This window comes from Phodopus roborovskii, unplaced genomic scaffold (assembly GCF_943737965.1).
Source record: "Phodopus roborovskii unplaced genomic scaffold, PHOROB, whole genome shotgun sequence".
In the NCBI taxonomy this organism is placed as follows: domain Eukaryota; kingdom Metazoa; phylum Chordata; class Mammalia; order Rodentia; family Cricetidae; genus Phodopus; species Phodopus roborovskii.
Genome location: NW_026126486.1, coordinates 21,194 through 38,604, shown reverse-complemented (window position 1 = coordinate 38,604; position 17,411 = coordinate 21,194). Strand labels below are relative to the sequence as shown.

The 17,411-nt window shown below is 42.1% G+C and overlaps 1 protein-coding gene across 1 annotated transcript in view; it reads left to right on the top strand.

Moving 5' to 3' along the window:
• The window catches only part of LOC127229972 (NEDD4-binding protein 1), a 43,057-nt gene that overhangs the window by 12,859 nt on the left and 12,787 nt on the right, over positions 1-17,411 (top strand). The window contains exon 2 of the mRNA XM_051195066.1: positions 11,282-12,975. Coding sequence (XP_051051023.1) covers positions 11,282-12,975 — 1,694 coding nt within the window. The remainder of the gene's footprint in view (positions 1-11,281; positions 12,976-17,411) is intronic.

Genomic DNA, 17,411 nt, shown 5'->3' with positions numbered 1-17,411 from the left:
TTTGAGAATCACTGAATTTGATGTCTAAGGGCATTTCCTCTAGAAATGTGCAGTCTATTAGACTTGTGATAAATGTTACAATTTAATAAGGCACTCCTGTATATATAAAGCAGAGGTTAATATCCATACTCCCTGTTTTCTCAGATGATGTTTTTTAGACAAAAGTAGAGGAAGGAAAGGTTAAAGTTTGTAACAAAAGTAAGTGTTCATGTTAATGCAAACTAGAGGTTTTGAACAAGACTCCTTGGAGCTTGAACATTAGTCCTGTATAGTTGGACTTTCCTGGGCCACCAGCTCACAAATGATGACACAAAGACTTATTAACTATGAAAGCTCAGTCTATATCTTAGGCTTGTTAAATTAACCCATTTCTATTAGTCTATATCTTGCCATGTGTCATTACTTCTCTTCCATCTTGCATCTTCTGTTTCCTCTCCATGTTTCCCAGCATTTCTTGCAAGCCCAGTTTCCTCCTCCTCTTCCTTTTTCTCCCCAGAAATTCCCACCTATACCTCCAGCGTAGCTATGGGCTGTTCAGCTTTTATTAACAATCCCAGCAATACATCTTCACACAGTGTATAAATATCCCACAGCAGGCCTGCCCATCAGGATGCTTTCTAGAGTGTGCTTTCAGAAGCACCTCTTATACCGTAAAAAGGGGTATACAAGTTATTGTATGGAGGACCTAATAAAATTGATGGGTAGAAAAAAAGTTTGGTTTGTAGTTGATTACAGTGTATACATTGACTCTAAGCTACTGTTCATTAAAAGAGAACTTGGATCAAAGATGGGTTGGAGGAGAGTTGTCAGCTCCAATTCAGACCAAATTTGAGGCACTTTGGGGGTAAAATGTCTGCATGGAAATACTAAGGGGTGAATAGTCTTGTGGCTGAACAGTGTTGAGGCTAGAGGCAAAAATTTGAGTTTATTACCAGGACAATGAAAGTTAGGATTGGCACTTGGGGAAGCTAGGCGTGTAATTGAGAGATAGCTACCTGGAGATAATTTTGAGAACTACCCTTTTTAAGGGCAATAGGAAACCATAGCAAAGGATTTGGGACATAGTCGGGAGAGGAAGAGACACTCAGTGGTACCCTGGACAAACCTGGCTCTCCTATATGAGGAGCAGCACTCCATTCCTGGGAATCCAGAGAGGCTTTCTGGGGACGCTTGCTGGCAGAGGTAAGGTCCTAGTGGTACAGCAAGACCAGTTGTATTTCCACAGTCTGGGTCAGAAAGAGGCATATGTATAGGTTAAGTGATTTCTGCTTTGCTGGAATGTACCTGATTTATCTGAAAATAATATCCATTTTCCATGCACATCCCAGAGCCAGGGTCTGACTAAAAGCCCAGAGCATGGTTAATGATTTGATCATTTATTGTTCACTGGGAAAGTGAAGGAAAAGCCAACTTGGGTTACTGGAGAGCCTTTGTAGCAATGACTTAATATGGCTGCACCCATGTCAGGCTGTATCCATTCATAGCATGTACATACAACTGTGAAGAGGGAAGTACTTAACAAAAACAGATTGCTTGCAAGTGTCATGTTCTGTTACCCAAATTGGAATACTTTGGTTCAGTTGTCACGGTCTGCGTTCAAGAGATTCCGTTTGAATAGGAACAGAACCCAGCTTTCAAGGGGTTGACTCTAAAAATGGGGGCACAAGCTACTATTTTCATAGACTGTGAAGATAGAAGGACCAAGATGGGGACCATACATTCACACATGGTAGTTAAGCTGAAGGAAACCATTAATGAAGGATCGAGAACCCCAGGAGGAGTAAAGAGGACCTGGTGTGGGCTAGAGAGCAGCTCAGAGGTTAAGAGCACTTGCTGTTCTTGCTGAGGACCTGAGTCTGGTTTCCAGCTTCCAAGTTAGGTGACTCACAGCTGCATTCCCTGTGAAGATCTGATGCCCTTTTCTCATCTTAGTAGGCACCTGTACACTCATTGTGAACTTACATAGAAATCTGGATGCACGCGCGCACACCCACCCACCCACTACTTTGTTGTTGTTTTGAGACAGAGTCTATGTGGCCATGTCTGTCCTGAAACTCACTGTGTAGACCAGGCTGGCCTCATATCACAAAGGACCACCTGCCTCTGCCTCCTGAGTGTTGGGATTAAAGGTGTACACCACCACATACATTCTCTTTCCTACTTTTGATAAGAGTCTGGTGCCTGGGGAAAGGTGACCGGAGACGGATAATTTTTTTGTTTGTTTTTAATATTTATTTATTATTTTGCTTTGAAACAAGATTTCATTCTGTAGCCCAGGCCAGACTTGTGATAAATGTAGCTGTCTTCCTGCCTCAGCTGTGATTATATAAAAAAATCCACCAAACTTGGTATAACTATTTTTCTTTCTTTTCAGATGGGCCCTGGTAAGTTGTCCAGCTGGTCTTGAACACAGTTCTCCTGCCTCAGGCTGTCGAGTAGCTGGGACACAGACATGCAGATTGTTCACACATTGGCCTACAGTCTCTGATATCATTTGTATATTTTCCACGAAGAGCAAAGAAGATGATAGTAAAAATAGTTGGGGTCTTGAAAAAACTTTGGGGATAAAAGAATGAAAGCTTGGAAAGCTTTAATTTTAGAGGTTGTCAAATTACAGAGATTGACAGTTGTTTTTTTTATTTTTTTTATTTTTTTGTGTTTGTTTGTTTGTTTGTTTTTACACACAGGAACATGTCAGGGTAGGTCCTGAGTATGACTTTGTTGTTGTTTTTTTCCCTCCAAGTGTTTGATAGTGGAGAGAGGTGATGGAAAAAAGGTGAATGGGAAAGGTGGCAGAATGCATTCCTAACTCGTCTATTATTAATATAGACAAGAGATGGAGATATAATGTAGACCTGTTGGAAATTTGTAGATTATTGGTGCTGAGGAATTTGTGTTTTCTAAGACTACGAGTTATTTTTAATTTGTGTATATGATTTTGGATTTACGTTAGTGCCTAAAAGTAGAAGTCTTACTGATTTTCCTATGAAAAGAACATTTTCTTCCCTTTTTGTTTTGTTTTTGAGACAGGGTATCGTGTAGCCCAAGCAGACTTGAAGTACTGGGTGACAAGTGTTTGCCACAGTGCTCAGCCCTGACATCTTCAGAGCTCCCTTGCCTTCGTAGTTTCTCCTACCTCAGTGATGGTTGGTAGACTTGAACCTCTGTCTGTCTGTGTGGTGATGACTCTGGTAGCTAGCAGAGCTACTCAGTTCTCCACACTGGTGTTTGCTTCCCGGTTGCTTGGTCATCACTCAGTTTGATATGCTTTGTAGGCTGTACTTTTCTCTATTTATAGTCAAAACCACCTAGCTATGTTTCCAAGAGGAGGTTGTAATGGTGAACAGTGCTGTAGGAAAGCTTCCCCAGGCGCTGGCCTGCTTGGTAGCTGCTTTACCCTCTTCTGGTTTGAGCTGCTTTTGGAATAGCACAAGTTGCCAGGAACACTTCTCTTGGCTTGTGACAGGAGACTGGATGCTGATGTGGTGGCCCATGCTTGTGATCCCAGCATTCCAGAGACTGATGCAGGAGGATTGCAAGTTTCAGGCCAGCCCAATCAACCTGGTAAGAAGACCCTGTCTCAAAAGGGGGAATGTTAGCGCAGTGATAGTAACACCTGCCTAACATGTATGAGACCTTGGGAAGGAGGGAGGGAAATAAATCATGGTTATTCACTGGTCTCAACATCTAGGCCAGTTTTACATTTTCTCTTGGTTGCATGATATTGAGAACATACAAAGTCACTTAAATGTAATAAAGTTAAGACAAAAAAAGTTTTTTTAACCTTTTTTGGTTGAAGAAAAAATTTTTATACAATATATTCTGATTACTGTTTCCCCTTCCCAAGTTCTCCCAGATCCTCCCAAATCCATACCCTTTCTTGCTTCCTCTTATTAGAAAACAAATGGGCTCCTTTTGCATTGCTAGTCCCTGGCATATGCTAGGTGCTGTAGTAGCTGTGTGAGTAACTGGATGAACAAGTGAATGCATAAAGCAAGTTCTTCCATGCTTTGAGCAGAATTACACTTAATACAGTCTGGACCTTTTTTGCATGTTCCTCCAAATCCCTTTTTTTCTGGCATATGTGATCATGGTGAGGGAATCTACCCCTAAAAGGCCCTGTCTTTATTTTTGTTTTACTTCATTTTTGTCTGTTGAGACAGGCTCTCACTGTGTAGCTCTGGCTGGACTGAAACTCACTATTGTAGATCAGGCTGGCCTTGAACTCACAGAGTTCCTTCTGCTTCTGCCTCCTAGGCACTGGGACTAAAGGCACGCATCATTATGCTGTATTCTAGTTTTTAAAATTGTATTAGAAATGAAAGTATAAAGCTTGTTTATGAATTCTTCTTATAGAAAATTTTTAATACTTTGATTTATGTGAATAAAGTATTTTTGAAACTTAAAATAACTAGAAAAGGCTGGGCATGTTGGCTGTTTCCCTTTAACCCTGGCACTGGGTCCCTGGAGCTGCAATTATAGGTAGTAGTTTTGGAGTTGCTCAACATAGATCCTCACGGTACTGCTGAGCTGCTCTCCAGTCTTCCTCTTCCTCTTCCTCCTCTAATTCCTCTTCCTTATTTATTTATTTATTTACTTATTTATTTTATTTGGTGTTTTGAGACCCGGTCTCACTCTCTATCTCAGGCTGCATTGAACTTGGGGCAATCCTCCTGCCTCAGTCTTTCTTAGTGATGGGATTATAGCCATAGGTACCATGCTTCACATCATATTATTAACTTACCAGCACTCTTAACTCTGATCTCTTTCCTTTTCCTTCTTTTGACATCCTGATTTCTGTTCATAAATTGAGTATCACTTTGTATTTGTTAGAAAGTGCAAACTTTTTTCTGCTCTGAGGATCTATGGTGGCTCATTTTAATTGTTAGCTGGCCACTGTGTGGAATCTCTTGGGAGAGTCTCAGCGAGGGACTGTGTGCATCAGGGTGGCCTGTGGGGGCGTTGTCTCCATTTCATTTGTTGATGAGAGAAAGTCAAGCCTGAGGCCTGAGGTTCCATTGGGTGGGTTTAGGTCCTGGACGATAAAAGAGAGAGTGTGAACTGAGTACCTGTAAGCACACATGCGTTCATTTCTGGTGCATGCGATGTGACAGCTGATAAAGGCCCTGCCTGCTACCTTGACTTTTCTGCTGTGAATGACTGTCAGCTATGATTGTAACTAAAATAAACCCTTTCACCCAAGGGGTGCTTTTTATAAGGGTATTATCGTAGCCACAGAAATGAAACTAAAACAGGATTGAAACTAGGGACTCCTGCTACCAATGCTCTACCCAGAACACTGTCTGAGTCTAGAAGTTGTCTTAAGAATTCTGATGTATTGTCTTGGTCTCATAGCCAAGCCTTATATGTGTTTGTTTTTTTTTTTTTTTTTTTTTTTTTAAGCCAGTTTCAAGTTCTGGGTTCGGGTAGAATTTGTTCTTATGTGGGCTTTGTAGTGATCAATTAGAAAAATAACCCTTTAAAGAAAGTATTTAGAAACGACCTCTCCCCTTCAGCTTGACTAATTGCTGCTGGCAGCCTGCTGAAGAGATCTGATCAACTTTTCCTTATTCAAGTGGCTGTAGATTTCCTCTATATACTTGATTTGGTGCAGGTGAACTGAGCCACACTCCTTGCCTGACAGCAGCTTTCCTTACACAAATAGATATATATATAAGGTGATTCTCTGTCCTGGGACTGCAGGGTAAGCATCTTGATAGTGCTGCTAATACAGCTGTCAAACCTGGACACGGTGCCTAGGATAGCTACTGGGAAAAGGTTTGGTAGACTTGGAAGAGCAAATAGGAACAGATAAATTAAAGGAGACCCAAATTTAGAAGATTAACATGCCCTTGGTAGTGAGTTTCCTGTCTTACACCCCCTGTCCCGTCCCCCCCTAGCCCACCCCCAGCCTCCATCACCATTTTGTTGGATTGCTTTTACATTTACTGGTTTGAGAGTGTGGGCATGCATACCACAGGGAACTGTAGAGGTCAGAGGACAGTTTGCAGGGGTCCAGTTCCTTGTCCTACCATGTAGGTCCTAGAACTTGAACTTAGACTTGCTGCACTGCCCCCCCCCCCAATTTGTTGTGTTTGTTGGTTGGAGGCAAAGTTTCACTCTTTAGCCCAAATTGGCCTTGAACTCAAGACAGTTCTGTTTTTGCCTCTCTACTGTCTTTAATTTTCCATTATCGTCAGCCCATATATAACAGCTCAACTTGGAAGAGGGACTGTAGGGCACACAATACTGAGAGGAGCCCATGGTTCTGACTGGAGGGGGCAGGAAGGGGACACCTGGTACTTGACGTTTACCAAATCTCCATCCTTTTTCTTTTCTCTATTTTCAGGCAGCGTCAGTTCTGTGGTGGTGGCAACCATTTATAGACTGTAGACTTAGCCCCAATTTGCCATGTCACACCTGCTCCCAGATGCCTTAAGAAATGCTTTTAAGGGAAGCTGGGCTTGATGGTGCAGGCCTTTAATCTCAGCACTGGGAAACAGAGGCAGGCAGGTAGATCTCTGTGCATTTGAGTCTAGCCTGGTCTACAAAACAAGTTCCAGGACAGCCAGGGCTACGTAGCGAGATGCTGTCTCAGACAAACTAAAAACAAAAATAAAGGGCTTTTTAAACAACCATCCTGTTGCATGAACATTCCAAACCATAGGGCATTCGAACCACAGCTCATGACAGATCTGTTACCTGTCAAACATGCCAGCATTCTTAGGACTTAAGGCTCAGCAGGTAGTTAATATCTTAGAAGTCAAGGTTCTTTTTCCATATCCTCAACATAAAGTTGCTTTCTGTTCCCCCCCTACATACAGTATGTGTAAATGAGGCAGTCCACTTAAAATAACTGGGTGGCCTTAGACATGGGCACTTGTGCTGGATCTTAATCGTCATTTAGTCATAAAGTACTCAGTTCTCTGTAGAAATGAGAACATGTACCATCCAGACTGCTCATGGAAGAGAGGCCGCTTAGATTTTCTTTGTCAAAGCATCATACAATTACTTAATTTGAAAAAAGTTCAATAGTTTATATATAAATAATATGTATTGGTTATATGTCAATGAGAATAGACCTCTTAAATTTTTTTTTTTTTTTCCCTTTTGTGGACTAGAGAGATGACTCAGTGGTTAAGAGCACTGGCTGCTCTTTCAAAGGACCTTCCTGGGTTCAATTCCCAGCACCCACATGGCAGTTCACAACTGTCTTTAACTCCAGTTCCAGGGGATCTGACATCTTCACACCAATACACATAAAGCTAAATAAATTATTTTTAAAAATGATTTTTTTGTCTACAGTTAGAATGATATTTCCCCCTGTTTTTATTTATTTATTTGAGATTTATTCCCCCTTTTGCACATCAGAATATTTTGCCTGTATGTATATCTGTGTACATGTACATACAGTGCCCATGAAGGCCAGAAGAGTCTTCCTGGAACTAAAGTTGCAGAGTGTTGTGAGCCACCGTGTGGATGCTGGGAATTGATGTGGGTCATCTCAAAGAGCAGCCAGTGCTCTTAATCTCTGAAATGCCTCTCCAGCCCCAAACATTTTTAAAAAGCAGTATATGAAATTAGCTATGGGGGCACAAACTTTAATAACTGCATTTTTTTTTTTTTTAAATCAGGAGTTAGTTTAAGGGCAGTTGTATCACAGGGGACCTGTCTCACAAAGCAGATACACAATTTTAGTTCTTTTTCAAGCTTGAGTTGTGGGTCATGGTCACAAAGAATGTAAATAGTATGTCCTCCTCAGCTAGTCTTGTGATGGAGAAATGAGTGTTTTATGAACTGGCTGCTCTTCAAGGCTCTCGCTGTGGAACCCTGGCTGACCTGTAACTCATAGCGAGCTCCTGCCTCAATCTCACGAGTGTTAGGATTAAAATTGGTGCCATCATGCACAGTAAGAACCTTTATGGAGAATTCCCTATCAAAGGATCATTTAAGAGTAAAATAGAGCATTCTCAGTTAAAGAAAAAGTAAAGGGAAACCATTGCAAACAGTTATTGCATAACAATTGCTTAAGTTGAAGGCTGGAGACATGGGTCAGCAGGTAAGGTATGGACCCAAGTCCAACACCGGTGACTCCAGCTCCAGGGGATCAGATACCCCTGACCTCTGTAGACACCTACACTTAGGTGTACATCCTCCCTACCCCATAATTAAAAATGACAAAAAATAATTTTTTACAAGTTCCTGAAGTTCTAAATTACTAAAGTTTACATGGAAGTAGTGAATTCCTGAGTAAATGCAATTGATTACTTTCTCCTTTGTGATGTTTTGTTTGTTATGTAAAGTGTCATAGTGTAGCCTAGAACTTAGACTTCTGTTTTAGCCTTTTCAGTGCTAGGATTATAGACTAGGATTATACTACCACACTTTGAGTTTGATTGCTAAACACAAAAAGTATGCATTGTATGCTGCCTTTTTAATGCATGTACTTGGAATGTGAGGCAGCTGCTATTGTAAAGAGTGGGAAAAGAAAGGATGAAAGAATAAATGAACTTGTCTGGGAATGTAGCTCAGTGGTAGAGCACTTGTCTAATGCATACAAGTTTCACACTTTGATTGCCAGCATAGGAAGAAAACAAAGCATGGGCCTTTACCCTGGTATGTTAAAATCATACACGTGGGGGATGGAAAGGTTGCTCAGTGGATAAAGCACTAGTTACAGAAGTTTGGGGACCATGAGGGCAGGTTTGGAGACCATCTGCAACCCTAGCACCCAAGAGGCAGACAGGGTTCATGCTTTGTAGCCTTGCTGTCCTTGAACTGGTATCTGTCCCCCACCTATCCCTCCTAAATGCTAAGGTTAAGGTAGGTTACAGGTTTGAGTTGCCATACCCATTTTTTTGTTGTTTTCCGATATGTGCATTTATGTCATACATTTCCTTTTCAAGCTAGGCATGACTGTCTGCCCATAACCCCAGCACAGGGGGAGGCAGAGGTGCAAGAATCACAGAGTTCAAGGCTCACTTGGTGATCCACATAGTGAGTTCTAGGTCAGTCAGGGTTGTATTGAGACTGTTGGAAAAGCCAATAAAAGTATAAACAAACATTGGTGCTGCTTCAGTTGTGTGGGATATCTCGTATTATTTTCACTTAGTTCAGTGTACTCCTGAAAGCAGTTCCCTAGAGGAGGTGTGGTGCAGCTCCTCAGAACAACACTTACCCTCATGACCAAGGCCTTGGGTTCATCCTCAGCACTGTAAAGAGAGAGCTCAGGTGGGGAAGATCCGTACCCTTCCAAAGAAAGGAACAGAAACAGGAGAATTCCCCTGACCTGTGAGTTACTTAGAAGTGTGCTGTTTAGTTTCTAACTTCCAATCATTTGGAAATTTTTCTTATCTGTAACTGATTTATTTGATTCATTTGTGGTCAGATCATTCTACATAATTTCAGTTCTTTAAATTTGTTGAGATTTGTTTCATGGTCAGCATAAGGTTTATCTTGATGGTTCTGTGGGTTCTCGAGAAGAACATATTTTGGCTGTTGGGTGGAGCATTCTATAAAGACAACCAGTAACATGGTAGTGTTGGTGGCGGTGGCTGGAAGCCACCATGTGTGGTCTTTACGGTGTTTTGCTTTGTTTGTTTGAGACAGGTCTCCCTCTATAGCCAACGCTGACCTGAAACAACAGTCTTGCTTTGCTGTCCCTTCTTTACAGTTGCTAGTATGAGCCACCACTTCCAGATGCAGCAGTTTTAACAGCATCGTGCTGAGTGAAAAAGTTAACATCACTACACTCCCGCGTTCATGCTTATTGGAGCACCATGTCCAATAACTAAGTTATGGAACCAGCCTAGATGCCCATCAACAGAAGATGAATGGATAGAGGAAAGGTGGTGCATCTACCCAATGAAGTTTTATTCAACCTTAAGATATAAAAGTAAGCCAGGCATTGGTGGTGCACACCTTTAATCCCAGCACTTGGGAGGCAGAGGCAGGCAGAACTCTGAGTTCAAGACCAGTCTGGTCTACAAGAGCTAGTTCCAGGACAGGCTCCAAAGCTACACACAGAAACCCTGCCTTGGGAAGGAGGAGGAAAAAAAAAGATACGAAAGGCAAGTAGAAAAGTCCTAGGACTGTGGGGTGGGAGGAGAGTAAGGGACTTAAGGGAGCTGTGTGGGAGAGAAAGGCAAATATTATATATTCTCACGTAGAACCTGGATTTAAATGTGTGAGCATGATAGAGTAACAGTCTCACAGTGTGCCCAGGTCTTTTAAGTCCCCTAACCCTCTATGACTGCACTATTCTTACCTCTGCTGTTGAAGAACCTGGGCTTTGCTTGCATAATTTGAGCAAGACTACACCAGTAGTATTTCTGCAATTGGAGACCAACACATTCCAGAGCTAAAGTTGGTGGGTGTATTAACAAATGTGTTTCAGAGAGAGAGAGAAGAGAGAGAATTGCTTGACTCATTTTTTTTAAATTCCAATAGCAGCCCACTTGCTAAATAAACTAGTTCCCTTAAGTTTTTTTTTTTTTTTTTTCTATTATTTATTCTTTGAGAGACAGAGAGAGAGAGGAAGGGGAGGGAGGGAGGGCGAGAGAGAGTATGTGTGTGTGTGGCCGCAGCATGTGTGTAGAGGTCAGAGAGTTGATTCATTCCTCCTACCGTGTGGGTTCCTCAGGTCATTGTCACACTTAGCAGCAAGTTCATTCACTGCTGATCCATCTCTCTAGTGCCTTTTCTTAACCTTATCAAAGCCTTCTTCAGTAGCAGCCAATAGAAGTCCTATTAGTATTCTCTGATTATGCTTGAGTCTTTTTGTTTCTAAATGTCTTCAAGAAACCTGGAAGGCCGATGATCATGTTTGTTGAATCCGCAAACCAAAGGCTGTGCCTTTGTTCTCTCATAATTAACTATATGATTATCTCATCTCGGGAATATGTCCCCATTGTGAGAAAAGACTGGGTGCAAGGAGATGTTCTTTAGATGTAAATGAATCTAGCATTGGGATTATCCACTGTGTAGGCAGGCAAGCCCCTAAGATCACAGAAGAAGACACAGTGAAAAGGTTATGCATTCTCACTTTGTAGAGTTTCAATTCCTCTAAAGATGATTAAATAGTTTAGAGTGAAACAAACAAACAGCCCCCCATACACAAAAGTCCAAAGATGTAATTCTTTATTTTTCTTGAAGTCAAGGAATTTTACTCCAAATTATAAATATGTTTCATGATTTAAAAAAAAAAAAATCAGCCTGGCTGTTACAGGTTTATGTACTAAGGAATCTGGTAAATTGGTCTGATTTTGTCTTCTTTTTACAGGAATATATCAAAGGGATCTGTGAGCCTGAACTGGAAGAAAGAGAGTGCTACCCCAAGGCCATGCACTGCATTTTTGTCGGGGCACAGAGCCTATTTTTAAAGAGCCTAATTCAGGATACTTGTGCTGACCTCTGCATTTTAGACACGGGGCTTCTTGGCATCAGAGGAAGCGCTGAGGCTGTGGTCATGGCCAGGAGTCATATTCAGCAGTTTGTGAAGCTCTTTGAGAATAATGAGAATCTGCCCAGCAGTCAGAAAGAGTCGGAAATCAAACGGGAATTCAGACAGTTTGTTGAAGCTCATGCAGACAATTATACAATGGATTTGTTGATTTTGCCTACTTCCTTGAAGAAAGAACTACTGAGTCTCACCCAAGGTGAAGGGAATCTGTTTGAAACAGGAGATGATGATGTCATTAAAATTGGAGATGTGCAGCCATCAGAGTTGACACAGAATGCTGCCACAGGACCTAGTATTGCTAGAGATGAAATTGTTTTACAGGAAGATTCCAGAAATAAAGCCAGGACCCCTGTTTCTGAGCTTACAAAGCAAATGGACGCAGTCTTTTCTAGCTCGGCAGATGTGCTCTTTGTTCCAGTAAATGGTCTAAGTCCAGATGAAGATGCACTTTCCAAAGACAGAGTTTGTCACAAGAGGAGGTCTTCTGATACAGAAGAAAGGCATACCAAGAAGCAATTTTCTTTGGAGAATGTTCCAGAGGGAGAGCTTGTGCATGATGGTAAGGCTTCGGCTGGAAATGAAGTCATTGACCTATCTGATGATGCTTCTAACTCTACAAACCTGAGCCCCGATGGGAAAGACACTACAGAAGAAATGGAATACAACATCCTTGTGAACTTCTTTAAAACCATGGGTTATTCCCAAGAGATTGTTGAAAAGGTCATTAGGGAGTATGGGCCTTCTACAGAACCATTATTGCTCTTGGAGGAAATTGAAAAAGAGAACAAAAGGCTCCAAGAGGACCGAGCACTTCCACCTAGCACCATGTATCCAGATGCTGCTCATAGTCGAAGTGCGGGTGTTGGGAGCAGCACAAATGAGCTCACGACAGATTCTACTCCAAAGAAAACACAGAGTCACACAGAGCAAAATATGGTGGAAAAGTTTTCCCAGTTACCGTTCAAAGACTCTAAACCATGTACCTCAAATTGCAGAATTAATTCTTTCAGAACAGTGCCAGTAGGACAGAAACATGAAATGTGGGGCTCACCCCAGAACTACGGTTGTAATGTAGGCCTTGAGACCGACAGCCTCTCACCCTCTGTAGCCCCTTCCAGTCCTAAAGAAGTCAGCTTTATTTCAAGGGGGCCTGCAGGTCACCAGCAGAGAAGCCCAGCTTTTCCTGAAAATGGCTTTCAACAGCAAGCGGAACCCTCACTTCCAAATAATATGAAGCCTGCCTGTGAGAAACGTTCTGCCTGTTGTAACTCTCCTCAGCCTAAGCCAAATTATCCCCCCCTTTCTCCGCCGATGCCGCTGCCCCAGCCCCAGCTGTTACCTTCAGTTACTGATACACGGTTGGCAGGATCCTCTGATCATATTGATTCCTCAGTTACAGGGGTTCAAAGATTTCGAGATACCCTGAAAATACCATACAAGCTGGAATTAAAAAATGAACCAGGGAGAGCAGATTTGAAGCATATTGTTATAGATGGGAGTAATGTTGCAATTACGTAAGTTCACTCTGCAAATTATTCTTGCCTAGTTCTCTAAGCAATGTCTGAGAAGTGGGTGTGGGTGTGTGTGGGTGTGTGGGCATGTGCGCATTTGTGTATGTGTAGACTGGTTGGAAAGGTTTTTGCATTTGATCTTCTAGAGTTCTGAGCTTTGGCTTCACCCTGTTCCTGTTGGCAGATGGTACACTGAGATTATATTTTCCCATTCCACCTTGCTCTGACACAAAGGGTACAGCTGTAAATGAATCTGTGTCATCGTTAGATTCCCAGTACAAAAGTGCAGCTGTGGCTTGCTGCTGCCTCTAGTTTGTGAGATAATTTCTTGTAGCCCAGGCTAGCTACTAATTTGTAGTACTTCTTGCCTCAGCTTCCCCCAAGAAAATCTTTAAAAAAAAAAAAAAAAAAAAAAAAGTAATGTGTGTGTGTGTGTGTGTGTGTGTGTGTGTGTTTTAAAGACAGTTTCTCTGTGTAGCCTTGGCAGTGTAGACCAAGCTTGCCTCGAACTCGCAGAGATCCGATTGCCTCTGCCTCCTGAGTGCTGACATTTGTTTTCACTTTTAATTGAGTGTTTATGTGTGTCTGAAAGTCAGTTTGTATACATGAATGCAGTACCCGAGGGGGCCAGAAAAGCATGTCAGTTCTCCTGGAGCTGGAGTTCCAGGTGGATTTGAGTTACCTGATATGGGTGCTTAAAACTGAATTCAAGCCTTTCTTAACTGCTGAGCCATCATTCCCAGCTCCCTTAGACACTAAATCATAAGAATAACACTCTGTTGTTGAATGTCTGTATGACCTCTTTCTAGGAATTCTAAAAGGTCAACTCATGTCTTGAAGTTTTAGGAATGCCTTCTCTTTCCAGAACTAATGTTTGGACAGGGCCTTATATGAGTGAGGCTAACACTCCGCCCCTGTATTGTCCCCAGTACTCTTTTTAGTTTTCATTTTGATAGTCTTTCTAAGTTGCCCAGGCTGGCTGGCTAGGCTATATTCAGGCATGAAAAATTAAGTACTGGCGCATATGTTTATTTTATTTTATGTGTATGGGAGTTTTGCCTACATGTTTGTGTGTCTTCCACATATATGCCTGGTGTCCATGGAGGCCAGAAGAGGATATTGGATCCCCTGAGACTAGAGTTACAGTTGTAAGCCACTGTGTGGGTTCTGGGAACTGAACCCAAGTCCTCTGCAAGAATAGCAAGCTCTCTTAACTGCTAAGCCATCTTTCCAACCACTTAACATTTGTTGTTGTTCTTTTTTTTAATGTATATGCATGTATGTTTATGTGAGTGTACCCCACGTGTTTGTGGGTATCTGAAGAAGCCAGACAAGTGCATTGAACTCTCTGGAACCAGAGTTACAGGCAGTTGTGATCCTCCCTCTGTTGATGTGGGAACTGAACTCAGCTTTACTTAATCATTTATTCTGCTTTTTTTTTTTTCTATTAAAATTTACAAAGAAGTATAACAAGAAGCTGTGGTGACACTCTATGGGTTTACTTACTCATCCTCAACGATTGCTAGTTCATGACCAGTCTTGTTCCATCTGCACGCTTAACTACCACTTTAAACCCACTTTTCCGTGATTGGACTTTTCTTTGTTTTATTCTGTTGATTTTCCCTGTGGTATCGGGGGTGGAGGCTCTTCAGAGTGTTGGGCAAGTGCTCTGCTGCTGAGCTCCCTCTAGCCCTTTGTGTACTTGAAAGGAAATCTCAGATACATTCCAATGTTTCTGAGAGTATTTACTGCTCAGAGGAAGGAAGGGACTTTGTTGGCAACTGCCTTCCTCGTGGTGGTGTGGCGAGGACTCTGGCTCAGTTCCTCTCTCTTCCTTGTTTCCTCTCCCTTCCTTCCTCTCACCCACCCTTCCTCCCTCCTTCCCTTCCTCCCTCTGTCCCTCCTCTCTCCCTTCTTCCCTCCCTGTGTGGGTGTATGTGTGTCTGGCTTTTTCTTGATGAACTCTGGGACCTACTTGTCCTTGGCTACACTGAGCAGCTGTAGAGCTCACTGCTGATGGGAGCAAAGCCACACACCTCTTAGGTCATGTCCCATATGAATTTGGTGTGCTTGGTAAGATGTCTCCAGCAGCAACTGTGCCTAGTTTGCCCATGTTAAAATCCTCAGCCATGGGGTAGCACAGAACCATGGCTGCTGACTGCAGGCGTGGAAGTCAGGAGCACTTTGGGCTTCTCTGGGACCTTAAGCTTGCTTGCTGTTCTCCAGCTCACCCTTTAAGTCTGCCCTGACAGCTTTTGGTGTATATCTTTTGTTTTGGAATAGGGCCTCGCCATTAGCCCTTGTCTAGGATTTGCTGTGAAGAGCAGGCTGCCCTTAAACTCACAAAAGGTCCAGTCTGCCTCCTAAGTGCTGAGATTATAGACATGCGCCTCCACAGCTGGCCTGTTTGTTTTGAGGCATGGCCTTACTATGTAGCCCTTGTTGGCCTGCTATGTCAACTAGGCAGGTTCCAAAGTCATGAAGATCCTCCTCTCTGTATCTTCATACAAGTGCAGGGCTTTAAAGGTGTGTGCTACCATGCTTGGCAGTGCAGATTTTTATAAGTGTAAGCATCATTTTGCTTTTCTTTTTTAAAAATAAATTATTGATTATATGTTTACATTTTGCTGTTAAAATTGAAAAAAAAAAGAAGTGCCACCATTTTACATATTACAGATTTGGCAATTTGGGCTGGGGCTGGCTGCTTACCTAGCATTCATGAAGGCCAGGGTTTTACTCCATGCACTATATAAACAGGGCTTGGTAGCCCCTTCCTGAATTCCAGCCCTGGGAAGGTCAAGGCAGGAGGATCAAAGGTTGAACAGTGTAAAGGCAGGCAGTAAAACTATTGTGGCTGTATCCTCATTTCCAGGCAGTTCTGCCTGTTATCATCTTACTTTGGCTTTTGGCAGCTCTGTTAGGGGAAATCCAGCAAATGCCCCACGGCTACATAGATTTATCTAAGTAAAACTGTAAGAGCCGTTCAGGTACCTGTAGTCCAAGACTGGCTCCAGTTCCTCCTTGTTAGTTCCTAAACTAAGTGATAACAGCATTTAAGTAGTAATTTTGAGGAATGCTAATTTTACAAGAAAACCTTTCTATATGTGAAAAGATTTCTCAATTTGACATTCAAGTAATAAGAACATGGATGAACCAAGGCTGAGCATGATAGTGTTTGTCTGCGCATGCTGTATGTTCATGTGTGTATGTGTGTTCGTATGGAGAACAGAGGTTAATATTGGATGCCTTCCTCTATTGCTTTCGACCTTGGGTTTTTGTTTGTTTTAGCTTTGTTTTGGTTTGTGTTGTGTTTGTTAGGGTCTTTCACTGAACCTGGAGCTCACCAGCTTGGCTAGATTAGCTGGCTAGGGAGCACCAGGATTCTTCCTGTCTCTTCGCTAGTACAAGTGTGTGCCACCACCTTCACTTTTTACATGGGATCTGGGGATCTGAGACATCTGTTCAACTAAGTCCTCATGCACTTTACCAACTGATCCATCCACTCTTGATGTGGTAACTAGTATCCTTTATGTTTTTGGTTGTGAGCCCAGCCTTTAACTGCCAAGCCATCTCTCCAGCCCACTAGTATCTCTCACAGTGGTCATTATTAGAATGTACAGTGGTGCTGTTTGAACATGGCAGGATATGATACATATCTGATCCTTTCCACTTTGCCCATAGTGTACCTTCCCAGACACGTAACAGCCCAAGACATTAACACATATTTCCTGACACTCTTGGACATAGTGTGGTTGCTTTTGAAAAACAGTAACTATCACTTAAAGTGAATATGCAAGATTTTAGTAGTATGTACTTTTAATTGTTTTCTTTTATTGTGTATTTTTGTCTGGATATATATATATATATATATATATATATATATATATATATATGAATGAATGACAAACAGCTGTGAACCCCTTGGGTTCTGGGAACTGAACTTGGTTAAGAACAGCAAACACTCTTAACTGCTGAGACAAATTATTATTATCCTTATTATTTTAAACATTATTTTTATTTGTGTATGGGTAGGGATATAGGGAGGTTGTGCACATGCATTCTGGTGCCTGTCGAGGTCAGAAGAGTGTGTTGGACCCCTGGAGCTGTGGTTGTAGATGGTTGTGAATTGCCTGACCATGGTGCTGGTAGCTGAACCCCAGCCTTCTGGAAGAGCAGTTAGTGCTTCTAACCACTGAGCCAGCTCTCCAGCCCACTCACTAGTTTTGAAAACTGATTATTTCTGGAGGATTTGACTTTTCTTTAAATGTACTAATGTTTGTGTTTAAGAACAACACTTTAAAAAGGGATGTACTTAATTAGATGTAGATTCACCCGCATGTTAGTGTCTTAGTTAGGGTTGCTATTGCTATGAAGAGACATCATGTTGTGACCATGGCAACTCATAAAAGAAAACTTGTAATTGGGGCTAGCCTACAGTT